The sequence below is a fragment of the Cygnus olor genome, chromosome 1 (assembly GCF_009769625.2).
Source record: "Cygnus olor isolate bCygOlo1 chromosome 1, bCygOlo1.pri.v2, whole genome shotgun sequence".
Taxonomy (NCBI): Eukaryota; Metazoa; Chordata; class Aves; order Anseriformes; family Anatidae; genus Cygnus; species Cygnus olor.
The window spans coordinates 55,885,501-55,902,130 of record NC_049169.1 but is presented as its reverse complement, the minus strand read 5'-3'; the positions used below and the strand labels follow the sequence as shown (position 1 = coordinate 55,902,130).

The window sequence follows — 16,630 nt, the reverse complement described above, 5'->3', positions numbered from 1 at the left end:
TGCAAAGTGCAGCACCAAACAAGACTGAGTCCCTGAAGAACTGCAGACATACAGAAGAGGCAGCTGCTGCAAACACTTTCATTCAGAGTGGAAGTATACATAACAAGGGGGTTAGCCCTGGGAAGGCAACCTAAGCTAGGACATCTGCCCTCTCACAACAGAGCCAGTGTGTAGTTTTGTAAAGAGAACACCCTGAAACCAGGGTTCAGTCCTTGAAATTGGGTAGCAGCCACATTTCCCCCTCCTATTCTGGCACATGTACTGATGACAGAACACTCTTCCCTCACCCACTTCTTCCTCTCCACCCTGCAGTGAAGTCCCTGCCCTCTCTTTGTGACTTTGATCTGTTGCTGTGCAAGTGAGAAGTTTCAACAACCTAACATTTAAACCCAACTAACAAACAAAAGGGAAGAAGATCAAAAAGCTCATTTTTTCTCTAAACAGAAGTCAGGCTGAAATCTGTTTTAATAAGTTGGCTAAAAATAAAACTAAGGTCATGCTTAGCTACACGAAGATCAAAAGTTTATAGAAATTTTCACTAATGAACCTCCTGTTAATAACTCCGCAAGAGAATGTTATTAGTGTCAAGTAGGTATCGATAAACCATAGTTCAGAAGTGATTAGGTCTCTTGAACTACCATGATAGCAACAGGTGTAAGACAATGCCAGCTCAGAACACATGGCAATACAGAGCTGTAAGGAAAGGAGCAGGCTAAAGAGTCAGTCACATCGTTACTTCTCAAGACTTGCCTTAGCCCTGTGATACAGTAGGGAGACCAAGTTCTTAGCGTGCCCTGGCAATTGCACATAAGATGAAGTGCTTGGAATTACTGTGATGTATCCATTGGTGTGCACTGTACGTTGTCTTTGCTTAAAAATACAACCCCATTACGTTTAAAATTCTATAGAAGTTTGTGTTTTGGTTGTTTTTTAAACTTAAATGTTGACAGTCACCTTTCATTGAAGAGACTTCTTTATCATTATACAATGGGTAGTTTTCAAAGCAAAAACTGAGTACAACAAAGCTGTCTAGAACAAGCTCTCTAGAAATTAATATTCCTATCTGCTGCTAATTTTCTGACACCTGTAATTGCTAATCTTTGACCTGAAACATTTTTTTTTAACACCTGGCATACATTTGAAGTATATAGAATATTCCTCATGAAAGCAGAATCAATAACAGCCACTGGCTGCTAGTTTTCCAACTGGCGGTTGAGCAGCTCACACTCTTTGGTATGCTCTGTTTTCACTGCTCCGAAGTTACAACACCTATTTAAAGCAATTAAAATCCTTGACATCTATCTTGTACTCTGAATTTCTTTTTTCTCACCTCATACAATTTTTGGAAATATTTCTGTGCAAGAGAGAAGTTTTGCCAACTATTTCTTCTTCAGAATGTACAGAGACAAGCATCCAGAAATCACAGCTACCTTTCACAGCATGAAATTTCTATCCAAAAAAAGTTAAAGGTGTTGTTTCCCTTACTTTTTTTTTTTTTCCAGTTATTTGCTTTTAAACACTTCAGGGATTTGCTTTTGCATTCTTCTCCACAAACACAAGAGATTCTCAAATAACTGGATCCCAATAATACGGGGTTGGTTGGGGAATGAAGAAAGATCATCGATAACCCAACCTTCATTACAAAGATTTAAGCATTTGCAAACACTATGCATGAATTCATGATCAGCTGTGAACGTTCTCATCTTGAAAAGACTACTACGTGATTTAGCAAGTCAGTAGAGGAACAGAGACTAAAAAATGGGAAATCATGAATCCTAACTTCCATAAATAAAGTCTGACTAAGTGAAAAAGTATTTATATAATTCAATTCAGTAGGCTCCAAAAGCAACTTTAACGTGCTTAATATTCACACCATGCAGCTAAAAGCTATTAAGCTGAATATACTAATGCATTGGGATTAGTGGAAGCAGCCACTGCCTCCAAAACAAAAGCATTGGAAATAAAGGATATGCTTTATATAAATCAGATTTTGCTCAGATACTTGAAAAACAGGAGCTTACGCTCAAAACTTCTGTTAGAAGACAGTCAAGAAACCTTCCTGGCAAAAAAAGCTCCACTACTTCCTATACCGTCACTAACAAAGTTCCATGCTTAGTCTTGCTAATCAGTGCCAGCAGTGGGTTTTCTGTCTTGCAGCATAAAGGCTTGACACTGTTATATTCTATCCCAAAGAATAAATCTGCTGTGACCCGAGATCCTCAAAAAACATTAACGCATAATGCCTCGTAATCTGGTTCCATGCTTAAAGTTTGTAAAGAATTGTTGCACAGAGCACTCATTACCACTTAACATTTAAGGATCCAGATCTAAGTCCTCTCTGGTACGGCCAGTGCTACTGTTTAACCACAAAAGTGAAGTAACACATGAGCTGCAGGACTTCTCAGAAGAACCTTTGAAAAATCAAACTAGAGCAAATCACCAGCAAGCCCAACTCAGGACTGTTTTGTTCTCCTATGCAGATCTTTGTCCTGCTTAGGTAGTAGAAATTTTGCGCAAGGATGCACAGTGGAAGAATACTTAGCTCAAGCCCATGATTCTATTTTCCACAGTTTAAAAAAAGAAAAAGAAAAAAGGAGAATGTTGCTAAATACAGCTACTGACAGACCATGGAAAAAGCCTTCATATGTCTGAAAGTCTGGCACGTAGAAAGGTTTTTTTTTGGTTGCATTCCAGAAGTTACTTATTAGAATGTGTGCACACAAACATAGTATGCCTGCGCATAGGGATGCCTTCTTATTCATATACTCTACACACATAAAATATGCCTACACATTAAGCTACTACAGAAAAACTTTTATGTAGAGATACAGTGGATGCACTTGGCATCTGGCTTTTATTACATGGCTCACCAGTGAACATTTCCAATGTGTTCAGCACTGGCTAACAAGCTCACTGTCTTGAAACACCCCGTCTGGAGGGCAGCCTTCCTCACCGACCTCTCTCTGCAACCTACAGCCACATCTCACTGCTGGGAATAGAAAGCTAAATGCCAAGCTACATATATCTTACTAGGAACACCACACATGCTAGATATTCATGGTTCTAGGAAAGCCTGGTCCAGTCATACTGCCCTGGAGGAATACTTTTCCAGATAAATTGTTCATGAAGTCCTGCGAGAAAAGTCTTAAAATGCAAACCAGTATTGAACACAGAACACAAGTATTCATTATAGTACTTTAGTCTCCGATCGAACATCCTGATAAAAAGATTACTGTGCACCACACAAAAAAAAAATTGTGAATTGTCTATGGGTTTGGTTTAGCTGCAGAAAGTGATATTGGTGTGGAGTGAAAAGCTGCTCAAAAAAAAAAAATCACACAATGGGACAGAAAACGCATTCCTGGTGCAGAACGTGCAGTAAACGTGCAGCTCACCTACGAGGATACAACTGATGAATTCGGCAATAGTCCATCGGGGGAGAGGGAGGGGAAAAAAATATAAGTGAGACATCTTCAAAGTCCTCCCACCATCACCACCACCCTCCTTTCATATGCTGCTACACCTGGCTCTTTTCCACCCATTTCATGTTTTCCTACAATTTTCCAGTTCTCAGCTGAGGTTCACTGACTATCCCTGTGTTCTCCAATTTTGAATCAGTATCTATAATAGCTAGACCTAACGTATAAATGTGCAGAAAAAAAGAGACAACTCCTCCAGGGAATGATCAGTTCTAAACTACCTGGACTGGTTATAGGCACTATGTCTGCATAAAAAGATCGGTATGGGTGACGCTTCTTTTATAGTGTCTCTTGCCCATGAATCCAAGAGGTTATGGATGAGGTTATTCCCACTGTAGCTCGACTGAATTCAAAGGAGTTACGACTCTGAACAATGTCCCCTGACTCATGGTTTTTGACTAACTTTTATTATTTCTTAATAAACTGTCCTCCTCAGTCCCCTGACAGCTGTTACCATCCAGACTTTTATTGAGCAATATGGTTTTTACCAAGGACAGCCCATACATGTTTATCATCCACACAGCCAGCACAGCAATAAAGCATCATTAAATTAAACCTAGGTCTTACCTGGTCTTTTTTAGACTTGTGTGAGGAAGCAACATGAGCCAGGTACTGAATGACCTTCTTGGTGTTCTCTGTCTTACCAGCTCCTGATTCACCTCTGTAAAGAAAGTCTGCGATTCATTCACAAAAAAGACATAGGGGGACATGTTTCTATCTCTAATTCCCAAAGGGCTACAGAGCTCCTTAAATCCACTCTGGCTCTCAAAGCCAACAAAAACTGAGTGATACTAGAGCGTGGTATCAATGTAGGCTGGGCTGCAGGATAGCCCTCTGCCAGTTTGCCAGTGGGTATGGGTTCTATATGAGGGCACAAAGGACGGAATGCAAACAAAAACTAGGACACGAAACTTGGACACGAAAATTGCTAAGTGGCAGAGGAATAATCCAAAGGCAACTGTAGAGCTAGGGGTGAAAGGAAACAAAATGAATCTTTCAAAAAGAAACCTCCTGACTGGGTGTCAACTGAATTTGTTGTGTCTAGATAAGAAACTGCTGTAAGAAATAAGAGTATCTATTTGTTACTTATCAGCCTCATCAGTGTGAATACTCTTAAATACAAGAGCTACATCAAATCTTAAGGAGTTCTCGAAGCCTTTTCCATTGACAAAGCCTTAATTCTTCAGAAGTTTGGGCACGAAGGTTCTTTCAAAACCTCCTTCCTTCCTGCAGTTCCCATGAAAATTATTCTGTAGAAAGGATTAAATACATATTGGAGGACCTGTAGCGGGGCCTTCCTTAACTCTTTGTTACTACCTGATTTACTGAGCCCACCCCAGGCACTTATTATCAAGAGAGTCCTCCAATCAAGATTTTTAACACAAACCTTTACATCCACACAAGCTGGCAACTGTATATACTCACGTGCAAAGGATGGACTGATCCTCCCGGTCTAGAATAAAATTTGAAACAGTAGTCAGACTAAGACTTGAACAGCAAATTTCTATGACAGATGCATATCAACATCTAAGACGTAAACAGGAACTAGTAAACTCAACGAGCACTGACAGAAATATGGCCAGGTAAACCCTTTTTGGGCAACCACCCTCCCACATCTGCCAAAGTTAAACTGCAATGGTGCCGTTAGGTTTTCTTCATCAAAAAAGAACATAGGTTGCATCAGTTTTTCTACAAACATACAATAACTCTCCCAGTGAATGTTTCTTTACCACAGATATATACCTGGATGTACATCTCCTAGTTATTCACCCCCATATACCTGGATGTACATCTCCTAGTTATTCACCCCCCTCTCCCCTTCAATTATTCTGGACCCATACTGATGTTCAAAAGCAATCAGCAGAGCAGAGAAAACAGAAGGGAGATAGAGGGCAGGTGGACGCAGGACATGAACCATTAAAAATTCCAGAGTACCAAAAGCTCACATCAAACAGAGGCTTTCACCCCAGAAAGAAACACTGGAAGCTCAGTGAGAAATTGTTGTTACTTGCTTTATACAGGATGGGCTTGAAAGCTAGAACACTGAACAGCAGCCTAAGTGCTGTACAGCTGATATATTTGTGGCACCATCCCCTATAGTATTAACTGAGCAGCTGATAATAGTAGAAACCTTTTCTTTTTCATATTGACATGCCACAAAAAACAGGAATGAGGATGTGGTATTGAATGCTAAACAGTAGACATACTAATTCCTGGGTTCATTTCCCAGCTGTGGATGATGAAATCTTTCCAGTCACAGAACTAACTTCCTTCAACCAGCTTATCCACCACTATCTTCTCCAACATCTGTAACCTCCTTTCAGCTTTCACCTATGATTCTACTTTCTCATAAGCAGCCCCGACTAGTCTTTCCACCATGCCTTCATCCTACTGCTCCCCCAGCACTTTGTAAAAACGCTCCCCTACTTCTGCCTTGATTTCACTTTGCATCCACCCTTCCATCCTGCCTCCCCCTCTGACTGCCCCCAGTCTGCATCACATTCTCCTCGATGCCACCAGGAACCAGCTAGGAGCACTGGGCAGATGTGAGAGTGCCTGTGCCTAGCACAGCTTTCATAGCTTCTTGTAGGAATCACAGGAGAGGTGAGACCTGTCCAGACACTGAACCCTGAGGAACTGCAAGTCATGCACATAGTCCTGCATCACACGAGAGCTACTGAGACACTCACAGAACAGACTAAGCCATCAAATGTATTTATTTTACTTAAGAGCAGAGAACTATCAGATCATCCAGACTGAGAGCCTGAGTATCACAGCAGTTTGATTTCATTTCCTTATTGTTCTTTTTACACACTGAGCTCCAATTTTGTGTCAGACTCAACTCTCATCTCTTAAAAGACAGCAAGCCTCAAACATCCACAAGGAGAAAATATCGCTGAATTCCTCCAATAAATTATTGCAGCAATTGGTAGCTTTCATCAGTATGTTTATGAATGTGACTGTCTCCATATTTTAGCTACTGGTCCTTTCTCTTCCTTTCTCCAGTAGCTTAGAGAAAGGAAGTGCACTCAGTATTCTCCTCACCAGACACACACTTGGATGATATAATTGAGTCACCAAGCTCAAGACTTTTTGTGCGAGATAAAGAGACTGAACTCTAATTAGGGAAGGCTTTATAGTTTCAAGTACTTGGGCTCTACATGACTACTTTCCATAGCCTTTAACACTGCCACCGCAAGTGAGTTTAGCATGAATGCCATATTCAACAAGAAAAATCTCCTATAAACTCAGTTTATATAGAGAAAAGCAATCCAGCTTTTGGACACATTTTCATGGAATACAGAAGGCGGGAGAAACTACCAAATTTGAGATTCGGTCTTTTCTTAAATTATTCTGCAGCTGCTAATGGAGACATTAGATTCATACACTACAAATAAGTAATTCCTGCTCTGAACTTTCTTTACTGGAAACTCATTATATGCAGATGAGCACAAAAGTTTAGAGGAAAATAATCTGCTTTACCACAGATAATACCTCTCTCAGAAAGAGCTGATCAGCCCTAAGACTGGAAGTAAACAAGCAGAAGAAAATTGTCACTCAAATAGTTTGGGCCCAGCAAACAACTAAGCATCCAAAACCAGACAATGCAGCTTTGTTAGCACTGTCCATTCATTTTTTTTCAAGTGCTGAATTTTATTCATTGCCTTTAAGGGTACGTATGTACCCCTTTTGCTGAAGGGCAGGTGAAGAGCAGATGTGAGCCAGCCCCAAAGGCCTCACCCATTCAAGGTTCCCAGCGGGTCAATGGCTCAGCAGGCACACGCCAGCCCTCTGTGTGACTGGGCACTTTGAGGGTGGATCGGGGAATAACTAGTGACTCATTTATGGATTGCCTAAGGAAATGTATTCTGCAGTAGTGCGACACCTGGGTGCAATTCTCTACCACAAAGCAGTTATGGTAAAAAGAAAAGATTGTGCCTCTGCATAACATTTGACCTTCGAAAGCTTGACTACAAACAAGCAGCCCATTTGTCCTAGGAAAGCTTGTCTTTGCATTCAGGTACTACAGAGGCTCTTCTAAGCCTATTAGAGAAAAAAAAAAAAAGAAAAAAAAAGAAGAAAAAAAAAGAAGAAAAAGAAAAAAAAAAAAAGGATGTCTCTAAGGATGACACTCCTCACTCCTGGTAGCCAGCTTCGGTGTTGTAATGATGAGCTGGAGCTCCTCATGCAGGCAGTGAAGCCCTAAGTACCTACATACCACATGCCTCCCCCTTCCCTCTCCTCCAAGATAGGATCCTCATTCCAGCAAAATACATTGATAAGCAGGCAGGCAAACCAAGTGCTGAACAGAAAGAGAGATGACCAACATCAGATAACCCTCAGAAGCTCTTTGGCACCGAGCACTCTGGATCACGACAGGTTCTGCTGTAGTTTGCTGAGAAGCTCTTGTAGAGCCTCACTGCAAAGGGAATAAGAGGCACCAGCTCTGTGGAGCTACCCAAGGAAGTCACAAAGGGATGAACACAGGATCTTTCCACACCCCAACACACAGCGAGGTGTTGCAAGTCAGGAAGAGCCACAGACGGCGTTCAAAAGCCCTCTCACATTGGGCTTTCCTCCCCCAGAGCACTCGCCCGGTGGCCTGCTGCAGCTGCGTTAGTCACCTCTGCTGTAGGGCAGCCAGAAGGTACCTGCGAGTGCAGGCAAGCCACCGGCAGCGCGCAGACGCTGCCATAAAAGGCAACATTCCTGTTTGCAATCCGGGGGAAATTCTTTCCCAGGACGGCAAAGCAGCAGTCATTGGGATAGCTGGAATTCTTCTAATTGTGTACAGACAGACAACTGAATAATGTGTTGAGCAACAGGAAATTGGAGCCTACCAAAGGGCCAAAGAGCTAACAAACACAAAAGCATAACTTTTAGACACGCTTCCAATTAAGACCTGCCGTAAATGCCAATATTTATTCTCCATACAATACCGACTTGTGCCGTCATGAATCTGAACGCTATTGCCCAGACAAGAGGCCACCTCCAACTCCCCCCCCACCTTTTTTTTTTTTTTCTTAGGGGATCATTCAACATGGGCGTACTGCACAGCTTCAGTCAGCACTTGCCTTTACTCCATTGTCGGTTGTGCAAGCAACCTACTCAGCAGAAGAGACTGTGCTGGGCACCATAAACTCAGCTGCTTGCAAGAACACAATCAAGGAACGCCTGATTAAAAGAAATCTGCATCTGCTTTTCCATCCTAAACAGAGTCACTTATTAAGAACAATCCAGAATAACAACTCATTAGTTAATTATAGCAACAGCTCTGTATTTCAGACCAGCTGGCAAGGAAAGCTTTTTATCTAGGGCTCCTCTTTAGCTCCCATCACCACAGTATTCAAGTGATCATAAGAAGCAGCAGCCTCAAGCACCCAAAAATTCAGGAAGTCTGACATCCTTCAAATTTAAGCTATACAGCAGTATGGTACAATAAGATCACTAGATTAATTTTACTGTATTTTTAAAAATATGATATGTAACTTATTATCGACTTCCTTCAGCCCTAAAATAAAAGACCTCATTTTAGACTGCTTCCAGGACTTCTTGGCACACATTAAAAATTAAAATTAAAAGCCAAAATTTAAATTAATTAAAAGCCAAAATTTGTTTTGACAAGACAGACATCTCATATATTGGAAGTCCTCAGCCAAAGACTCTAGTGCAAAATAATGTATTGGAGGGAATTCTGAACTGCTGTGGTGGAATATATTGGCATAAATGATAAATGAACAGAGCCCCAGACTCCTGAATTTTGTTTTTGGATGTCTTGGGATGGGAGAAGGAAAAGGTTGCCAGGCTAGAACTGTGCAATGTGGGAAGTTCTGTAACTGAGATGTGTAGCCTAAGAGGCCTTTATCAGCCACTTCCTCCGCCTGAGCGACTGGTTCCAGGCCTGCTCATGGCCATAAAAGGAGAAGTAATATAGCGCGCACGCTGCGCTGACATCATCTCCCCGGCTAAGAGGAAGCCTAGCTGAAAGGCAAAGGCTTGGCTTGCGATCCCCTGCCTATAGCTGACTCATTAAGGCTAAGAGCTTAACCATAGCGAGGTGGTACCACCCACCGCCTAACCGCCGCGCTCTGGCGCAGCGGAGGAGCCTGGCCCTCTGGGTTTCCGTTACTGCAGCACGCCCCTGAGGGCCCGCGGCCCAGCTGAGGCGTCTGCCTGCTGACCACCTCCGAGTTGACCTGAAGCGAGGAGGAGTCGAAATGTGTGCTCCAGCCATGCTATAGCTTCAGTTCTCGCTCTCCTCAAGCTGCTCTTCTGACCTCAGCGTCGTCTAACAGCCAGCGTCCTTCCCTCAGGGCTCTGGGGCATGAGGAGCTGCAGGCACCTGACACCGCTGCGCTACCCGGAACAACCCCACTGGCATAAAATCAAACATATTCACAGTGGTGCTTTAACCTACATGCTGGTTTGAGTTCCTGACACTGGTTTGAGTGTCAAAAACGCTCCTGGGGAACACCAGAACAGAGCCCGAGAGCTTGCTTTTGCACTGTCATTTAAGGAATGCATTAGAGAAGAGTTTCAAAATGCTAATAACCTATCATTAAGTACAAGGGGAAAAAAATCAAATGAAGGATAAGCATAGCGTATGCAAGACAGCTCTCACAGAGTCGAACTTCTAGATATGAAAAAGGAAAAAGTCATTTGATTTGGCAGGACCACTGCAGTGCCAAGATTCAGCTTTGCTGTATGTGAAGTTTGAGGACAAGCACAAGGAAAAAAAAAGTTTCATTTCAAAAAATGAAACACATCCTACTGGGTCAAATGCAAATATTTATTTCCCCAAGCCATTTCTGGACTAAAGCCCATACCCCTTTCTGTAGCATTCCACAACTGAATCTGGAGATAGCAAAACAGGAAAACAAGTTAGGCTGTAATTTTCGGTTACACAAATGTTTATGAAGTTCTGACAGGAAAGAAAAACTGGTATACGGCCTGCAAAAGCTCAGGCGGCTCACGATACTAGAACAGCGTACAGCAGGGAAACCGACAGAAAGGGCTGAACTATTACATAAGTGACTGCCAGAAGGCTCCTGCTCTGGTTTACAGGAATGAAGCAAAAAGGGTGTGGTAACTACTAAAAAACAAGCGGGCAATGGGACTCTTTTAGCTCCTTGTTCTATTGAAAACCACATTTCAAGACAGATTTTTTTAGAGTTGCATTTAGAAATCTCAAATGATTCAAAGCATGTAAAACATCTCAAGAAAATCAGAAACTACATGCGTTTTCTTGCAATTTGCACACAAACACCATCAAATGAACATCCTCCATATTTAGTATCCAAATTTAATACTGCCCTTTGCATCAGAAATTTGGACAGATCTTGGAAAAAAAATAGTGAAACCACATGCTATTTTCCTTCGGTTTTAGTGGAAACAGAATTTGACCCTTATGTGCAACTTGAAAGAGACACATCCACGCCCCTACCTAATCTGAACAGCTCTCTCAATCGGGTATCCCTCCATTGGTAGGCATGCACAGAGTATTGTAGAGAAAATAAAGACGCATTTTGGGACAGTGTAAAACACAGCGCAGTATAGCAGACAAGTGCTAAGAAGCAACCTGAGAAAGCAGAACCGAGACCCAGAAGTTAGAACAGAAGTCTCTACTAGCTTGGAAACTTAAGAAACATGTAAATGGCTGAGAATTACAAATACTTCAAGATCATGTTCTGCAGGAGCAGATCTAAAGGATGGTTTCTTGTGAAAGTGACAACTGGGTCTGAGGTGCATCTGAAGACCTACAAAAGCAAGCCGTTTGTCTTAAAATAGCTAGCACTGTTTCCTCCCTGAATATAACAAGGCCAGTAAAGATCATGAAGGTGCTATACTTCAGATTTTTTTCTTTTAAACACCAAACCCATAGACTGCCTAAATTCTAAGTGAATACCAGCAAGTTGCTGGCCACATAGGCTCCTTTGCAAACTAATCCATCACAGTCAAGGAGGATTTAATCACTGCACAATGATTTTAAGAGTTTTATTCAGTGAAACATTAGGAGCTCTATACTGACATGTGGAAAAACTGGATGAGAAGTGAGATAGAGTGAATTCACTAGCAACATACAGTCTGTTTTCTCTCCTACCTTTTAGTTGAGCAAGTTGAATAGAAGCTTAAAAAAATGGGCAGAGTACACATACAAGGGAAGAGCTCTTAAGAAAGCATTCCAGAACAACCATACTAATCCAAGCTATTACAAAGAAGTTTCAGGCACTGACAGTAAAATGGCCATCATGCTCCAGACACCAATGAAACTTCTAGCTTATTTCTAGCCTCAGTATTTGACATTAAAAATTCCTTGTGTGCGCTCTGAACAGACAAACAGGTGCTATTTGATAGCTTTAAAATGTTTTTCTTAATAGATCCTCTGGAGAACGCAAATTGAGGTAAAGAATTTACCCCTTCAATGTACATCTGCTGCTTTAGATTAATGATTTGTCTGCTCAAGACACCACTCCACTTACAGGCACTATGCTTCTTCAGTCATCAGTGCCAGAAAAGTAATTCTTCTGAAAGCAGTCAGACCTGAGGCTTCTGGCATCCAGGTTACCCAGGGAACAAAAACATTAAGACAAATGTGTTGTTTTTTTTTTCTCTGAAAACAAAAATGTTTTTATTTTCTTCAGAATTCTGCTCTTGAAACACAAGAAGCATCTCCAAGTACCATTCAGCAAAATAATGTTTTTACCTCATTTCTGAATCTTAATGTCTTTGGTTGGAGAAAGAAGGAAAAAAGAATCAAAAAAATTACTTTTACCACATTCTCCATTATCTTATTGCTTCAAGGAAATGCTTCTGGTGAAGTTTAACAAAAACAATTTGACCTCTTAGGATACATGAATGCCACATGACACTTTTGCAAATGGAATAACCATGGTAAACACAGAAAGAGGACCAAACTTTGTGCATCAGCAGAGATGCCTGAAAAGGGTTAAATAGTTTCTGGATTAGCAGAATTTGGAATAAAACTCTCATCTTCCTCTCCCTTCCCAATTCCTTTCCTGAAGAACCTCCCTTTGAACAGCCTGTTTATTAGAATACCATAAATTGACTGGGGGAAAAAATGTAAAACAGTCCGTATCAATTAATGTGAAAAGCTTTTCCAGTCTGTCAGCTTAAGAGATAACTATACCCCGAGCTGGAAGAAGTTAGTCTCTAGCTTGCTACCCTCCTTCAGACCATGAAGGACTCCTTGTCTTTGGGGCTCTGAAAGTATTGTAGGGAAGGCATCCTAATCCTAAATGCCTCCGGCTCATGTGGAGCACTGGACCCTTTCATGTTCTATTCTCTGTACAGATTCCTGCCATACCGCTGGCTGCTGCATCAAGCCTCCCCCACTGCTAAGCAGAACTGAGAAAGTGGAATAGGAATGTTGCTTTCCATTGCCCTAGAGGCTAGTCAGGGCCGGAGACATTGCAACAACCTACTCACCTTCGCTCCCAGTAGCATACACCAGAATGCTGCTGTTTTCCCTTGAACTAAGGCAGCAAATAACCCTACAGTGATCTCCAGGCATTTTTGATATCAAACACATACATATGAACCAACACACACAGAATTCTACCAAACCTAATTAATTGGTCAAAGCAGGCTACTTCAAAAGATAAGTGGGAATGATTTTCACGTCCAACAAGCATTCCAACCAGACAGCAACAAGGTATCTCAAGCCAGGCAGAGAAGAGCTGAGACAAACCTCTAGATTGTCAGGACTGTTGAGAATATCATGTAGCTAGAACTGTTCTGGAAAAGGTAAACACTCCAAAAGAGCTCATAGCAACTTTCCAGTGCTAGGAAAACAGTGGCAGGGCTGCCACTCTTCAACTTTGTACAACAAAAAATTCAAGACTGGGATTTCTGAGCTTTAGACACCACTCAAGGGGTGGTCTGATGGAGACACCTCTTTTGAAAAGGAGAGGAATTATCCATGTAGACCAACCACTAGCTCTGACCCATTATCAGACAAGTAGATGTCATCTGTTCCTTCTTGCAGAATTGTGGCTGTCCAGATATCCATTGCCACATCCTGATGGTATATGGTAGGGATAAAGGACAAGATGCAAAACTGTGCAGTTCCAAATGGTTTAACTGTTGACTGTGGAAGAAGAAAGACTTATTTGGTCTCTTACAACAATGCCACAGAGCCTGTTTCTGATGCTATGTAGAAAAGATCTTTTTAGGGAACAATAAATTTGGTAGGGTTTAGTCAATACCTCGTTTAAGGAAAATATATGTTGGTACTTCAGCTGACAAGGAGCAGGCAAGAGAGAAGGAAGTAATAAAGGAAGTGAAACACTGATAAGAGGTTTATAGACAATCGTGCTGCTCGGTCTTTGAAGGAAGTGAGGGCATACGCAGATCCAGGTTCAAGGGTCCCCACACACACACTCTGGATACAGCATTCCTTTCAGAGCAACGCTTAAGTAGTATAGGAGTATTTTCTCAAAAGCTGTCATATCTTCCACTAGTTGCCATCAGTACCCTGCCACCGGTCCAACTGCAGCATGTCAGTATGGCTCTCCCCTCCACACCCAAGGCTTTTACCAACACAGCTTAATTTATCCATCACGTTAGCTCTCCGGTGTGCTCTGATCCACATGGCACCACACCTTAGCAGCCTTCTTCAGCGTTGCTCACATGGTAAATTTGTTTAAAGCCATAACTCAGGCAAGTGGAAGAAGTTTTTCTCACTCCCTTTCCACTCTGGATAATCACGTTGTTATAGTTTTCCTATGCTTGGAAGTGCAAGTGGTAGTGAGGGCAGGGAAAATGCAGAACCTTTTAGAACTGAGACTAATTAGAATTGTAAAGCATGTTTATTGTATCTGGCCTTTGTTCAACACCTGAGACTAACGACAGGACATAGAGACACACACCTTAATCATCATTGCTATCTATCAGAAAATACAGGAGTATCTAATTTATACAAACTATGCCAAATCAAACTGTCCTTTAAACGTTACAAAGCGTGCCTCTGCATATAACCTAGCTAAGTACAGGAAGAAAAGCACAGAATACCTCCACACCTGAACACTTTCCAAGTAACCCAAGCACGTTCTCTGTGAAAGACCTCCTCACAGAAGGAGGGATATGCACAGGACCTTCAGAGCTCCATTTTTAAGTTCTCAAGTGACAAACAAGAAGCATGTATTTATGACTTTACTTCCCCATGGTATGCACAGCAGGGTGGCGGGGAAACAGGTCAATCTGCTTACTTTCTTTTATTCTATAAGAAGACAATGGATGTATTTAATATTGCCTGATAGAAAGTTTTATTTTTAACAGAACAAGAATGTAACCAAACAACTCATCATCAGTAAAACTATCACTGATCATCACATTTCAAAATGTAGGGCATACTAAGCTTGTTTCTTCCAACCAAGCTGTATGACTGGGTTTTAATAATTTTGTTAAACGACTCCATCAACCAATACACATACTTGCCCATCTACAGCTATGATTCTGTAAGATCATCACTTAGAGAAGGAAAATTTACTACTTCAGTTCTTCTTGACTACTTCTCTGAACCACATGCATTCATACCATTCTGTCCTTTATGTCCAGTTTAGCTCTTGCTAAAGAATATCAGACCCTTCTTATATTCTGAAGCAAGGTTCTTCAATCCACTGGAACAGGAGAAAGCTATTAAATCACCTGAGCACAAGAGCCAGTACCAAGTAGGTGTCAGGCGCCTGTGAACAAGGAAGTAGCAATGCCTTTTGACAGCAGTGAGCTGTTGTTCTCCTACAGTGTTTTGACTGCAACCTTGATTTGTTATTTCAACAAAAAAGCCATTACCTCAGTCAGCACTTACCTTGCATCATACTCCTGTAGGCTGTGTCTGTGATGGCATAGATATGAGGGGGCATCTCATGTCTCTTTTTGCCTTTGTACATCTCCACTATTTCTTCTGAGTATATGGGCAGGTTCTTGTAAGGATTGATTACCACGCAGAACAGGCCTGAGTATGTCTGGGAAGAAAATGCCCCAAAAATAAAAACAGGAGTTAAAATTTTGTACACTCATGCCTTTTAACAGTGTATTATTTCCAAAAAAAAAGATGCTTTTTAAGTGCTTCTAAGCAATATTAGAATCTCAGCAACACCTGAAGTTATATCGACTTGGATGGTACTCAACCTTTCCAAAGTACACAAAAAGCATCGACTGACACATTAGTCACACTGATAATCAAACTAGCCAACTCCCTAGCTAATTAACAGTCCACTAGGAGTGGCTTTTCTTCATCTCAACATTTTGATATTGAAGTGTCTATTTCATTACATATGATAGGCGCTCAGCTCCTAGAAACATGTATTTTATTATGTTCTGCCTAATGTTTGTCATTCTACTGCATATATTTATCCAGTAATTGCTCAGTTACAACTTAATAAAACTTCACGACAACAAATCAGTTTTCTTACATCCAGAAATGTTACAGATGATGCAGAGACACAGCAAGATATTACAGTAAAGACAATACAGAGATGCATATTCCCTTTCACACATGGCACTCATTAGCAGGATGTACAAGATCTTCTTGCCCATGCTCAACAGTTTTCATATTAACTCATTGCTACTAAACAGGGGAAAGAACAGATAACACAACCCCAAACACTTCCAATGGATGAATGTTACTGGTGGCATCAAACTACTTTGTGAGGTCTTAATGTATTCCTTGAATAGGAGTACAGCTTGCTTATTTTCAGTTATCTCCCTGCTCACTCACACTCGGTGTGCAGTAAGTAGGCAGACGCTGCTCTAGCTGGGAAAGACTAGATGGGTCTCCTTTCTAGAGGGTAGAATTTTACATAGGTTTATTTGAAGAGATGTTGTTCCTCCCTCCTACCCTTTTAATAAAAGCACCATTCCAATGTAGAGAATCAGGCCAAAATAATTCCTAGAGAAAAATAAGACCAGTGTATTCCTTGGAGCTTTTCAAGATCACTGGGCTAGGCTGAATTCAGAGTTGACTCTGCTGTGAATAGGAATATTTCCTAGATTCCTAGATGTTCTAAGAATAGCATTCCAAGACTTGCTCTTGGGGTTTAGAGCTCCCTGATAATTTTAGAGGCAGCTGTTTGAAACATCTGGATATAAGAAGCTTTCTACAGCAACTTGCAATGCTACCAGAAGAGTAC

At 41.4% G+C, this 16,630-nt stretch overlaps 1 protein-coding gene across 5 annotated transcripts in view; it reads right to left on the bottom strand.

Moving 5' to 3' along the window:
• Positions 1-16,630, bottom strand: part of MYH9 (myosin heavy chain 9) — a 69,374-nt gene that overhangs the window by 33,385 nt on the left and 19,359 nt on the right. For all 5 annotated transcript variants that reach the window (XM_040544781.1, XM_040544782.1, XM_040544783.1 and 2 more), the window contains 3 exons: positions 15,307-15,463; positions 4,905-4,932; positions 4,047-4,140 (listed from right to left, as the gene is read on the bottom strand). In XM_040544781.1, the coding sequence (XP_040400715.1) occupies positions 4,047-4,140; positions 4,905-4,932; positions 15,307-15,463 (279 nt within the window). The remainder of the gene's footprint in view (positions 1-4,046; positions 4,141-4,904; positions 4,933-15,306; positions 15,464-16,630) is intronic.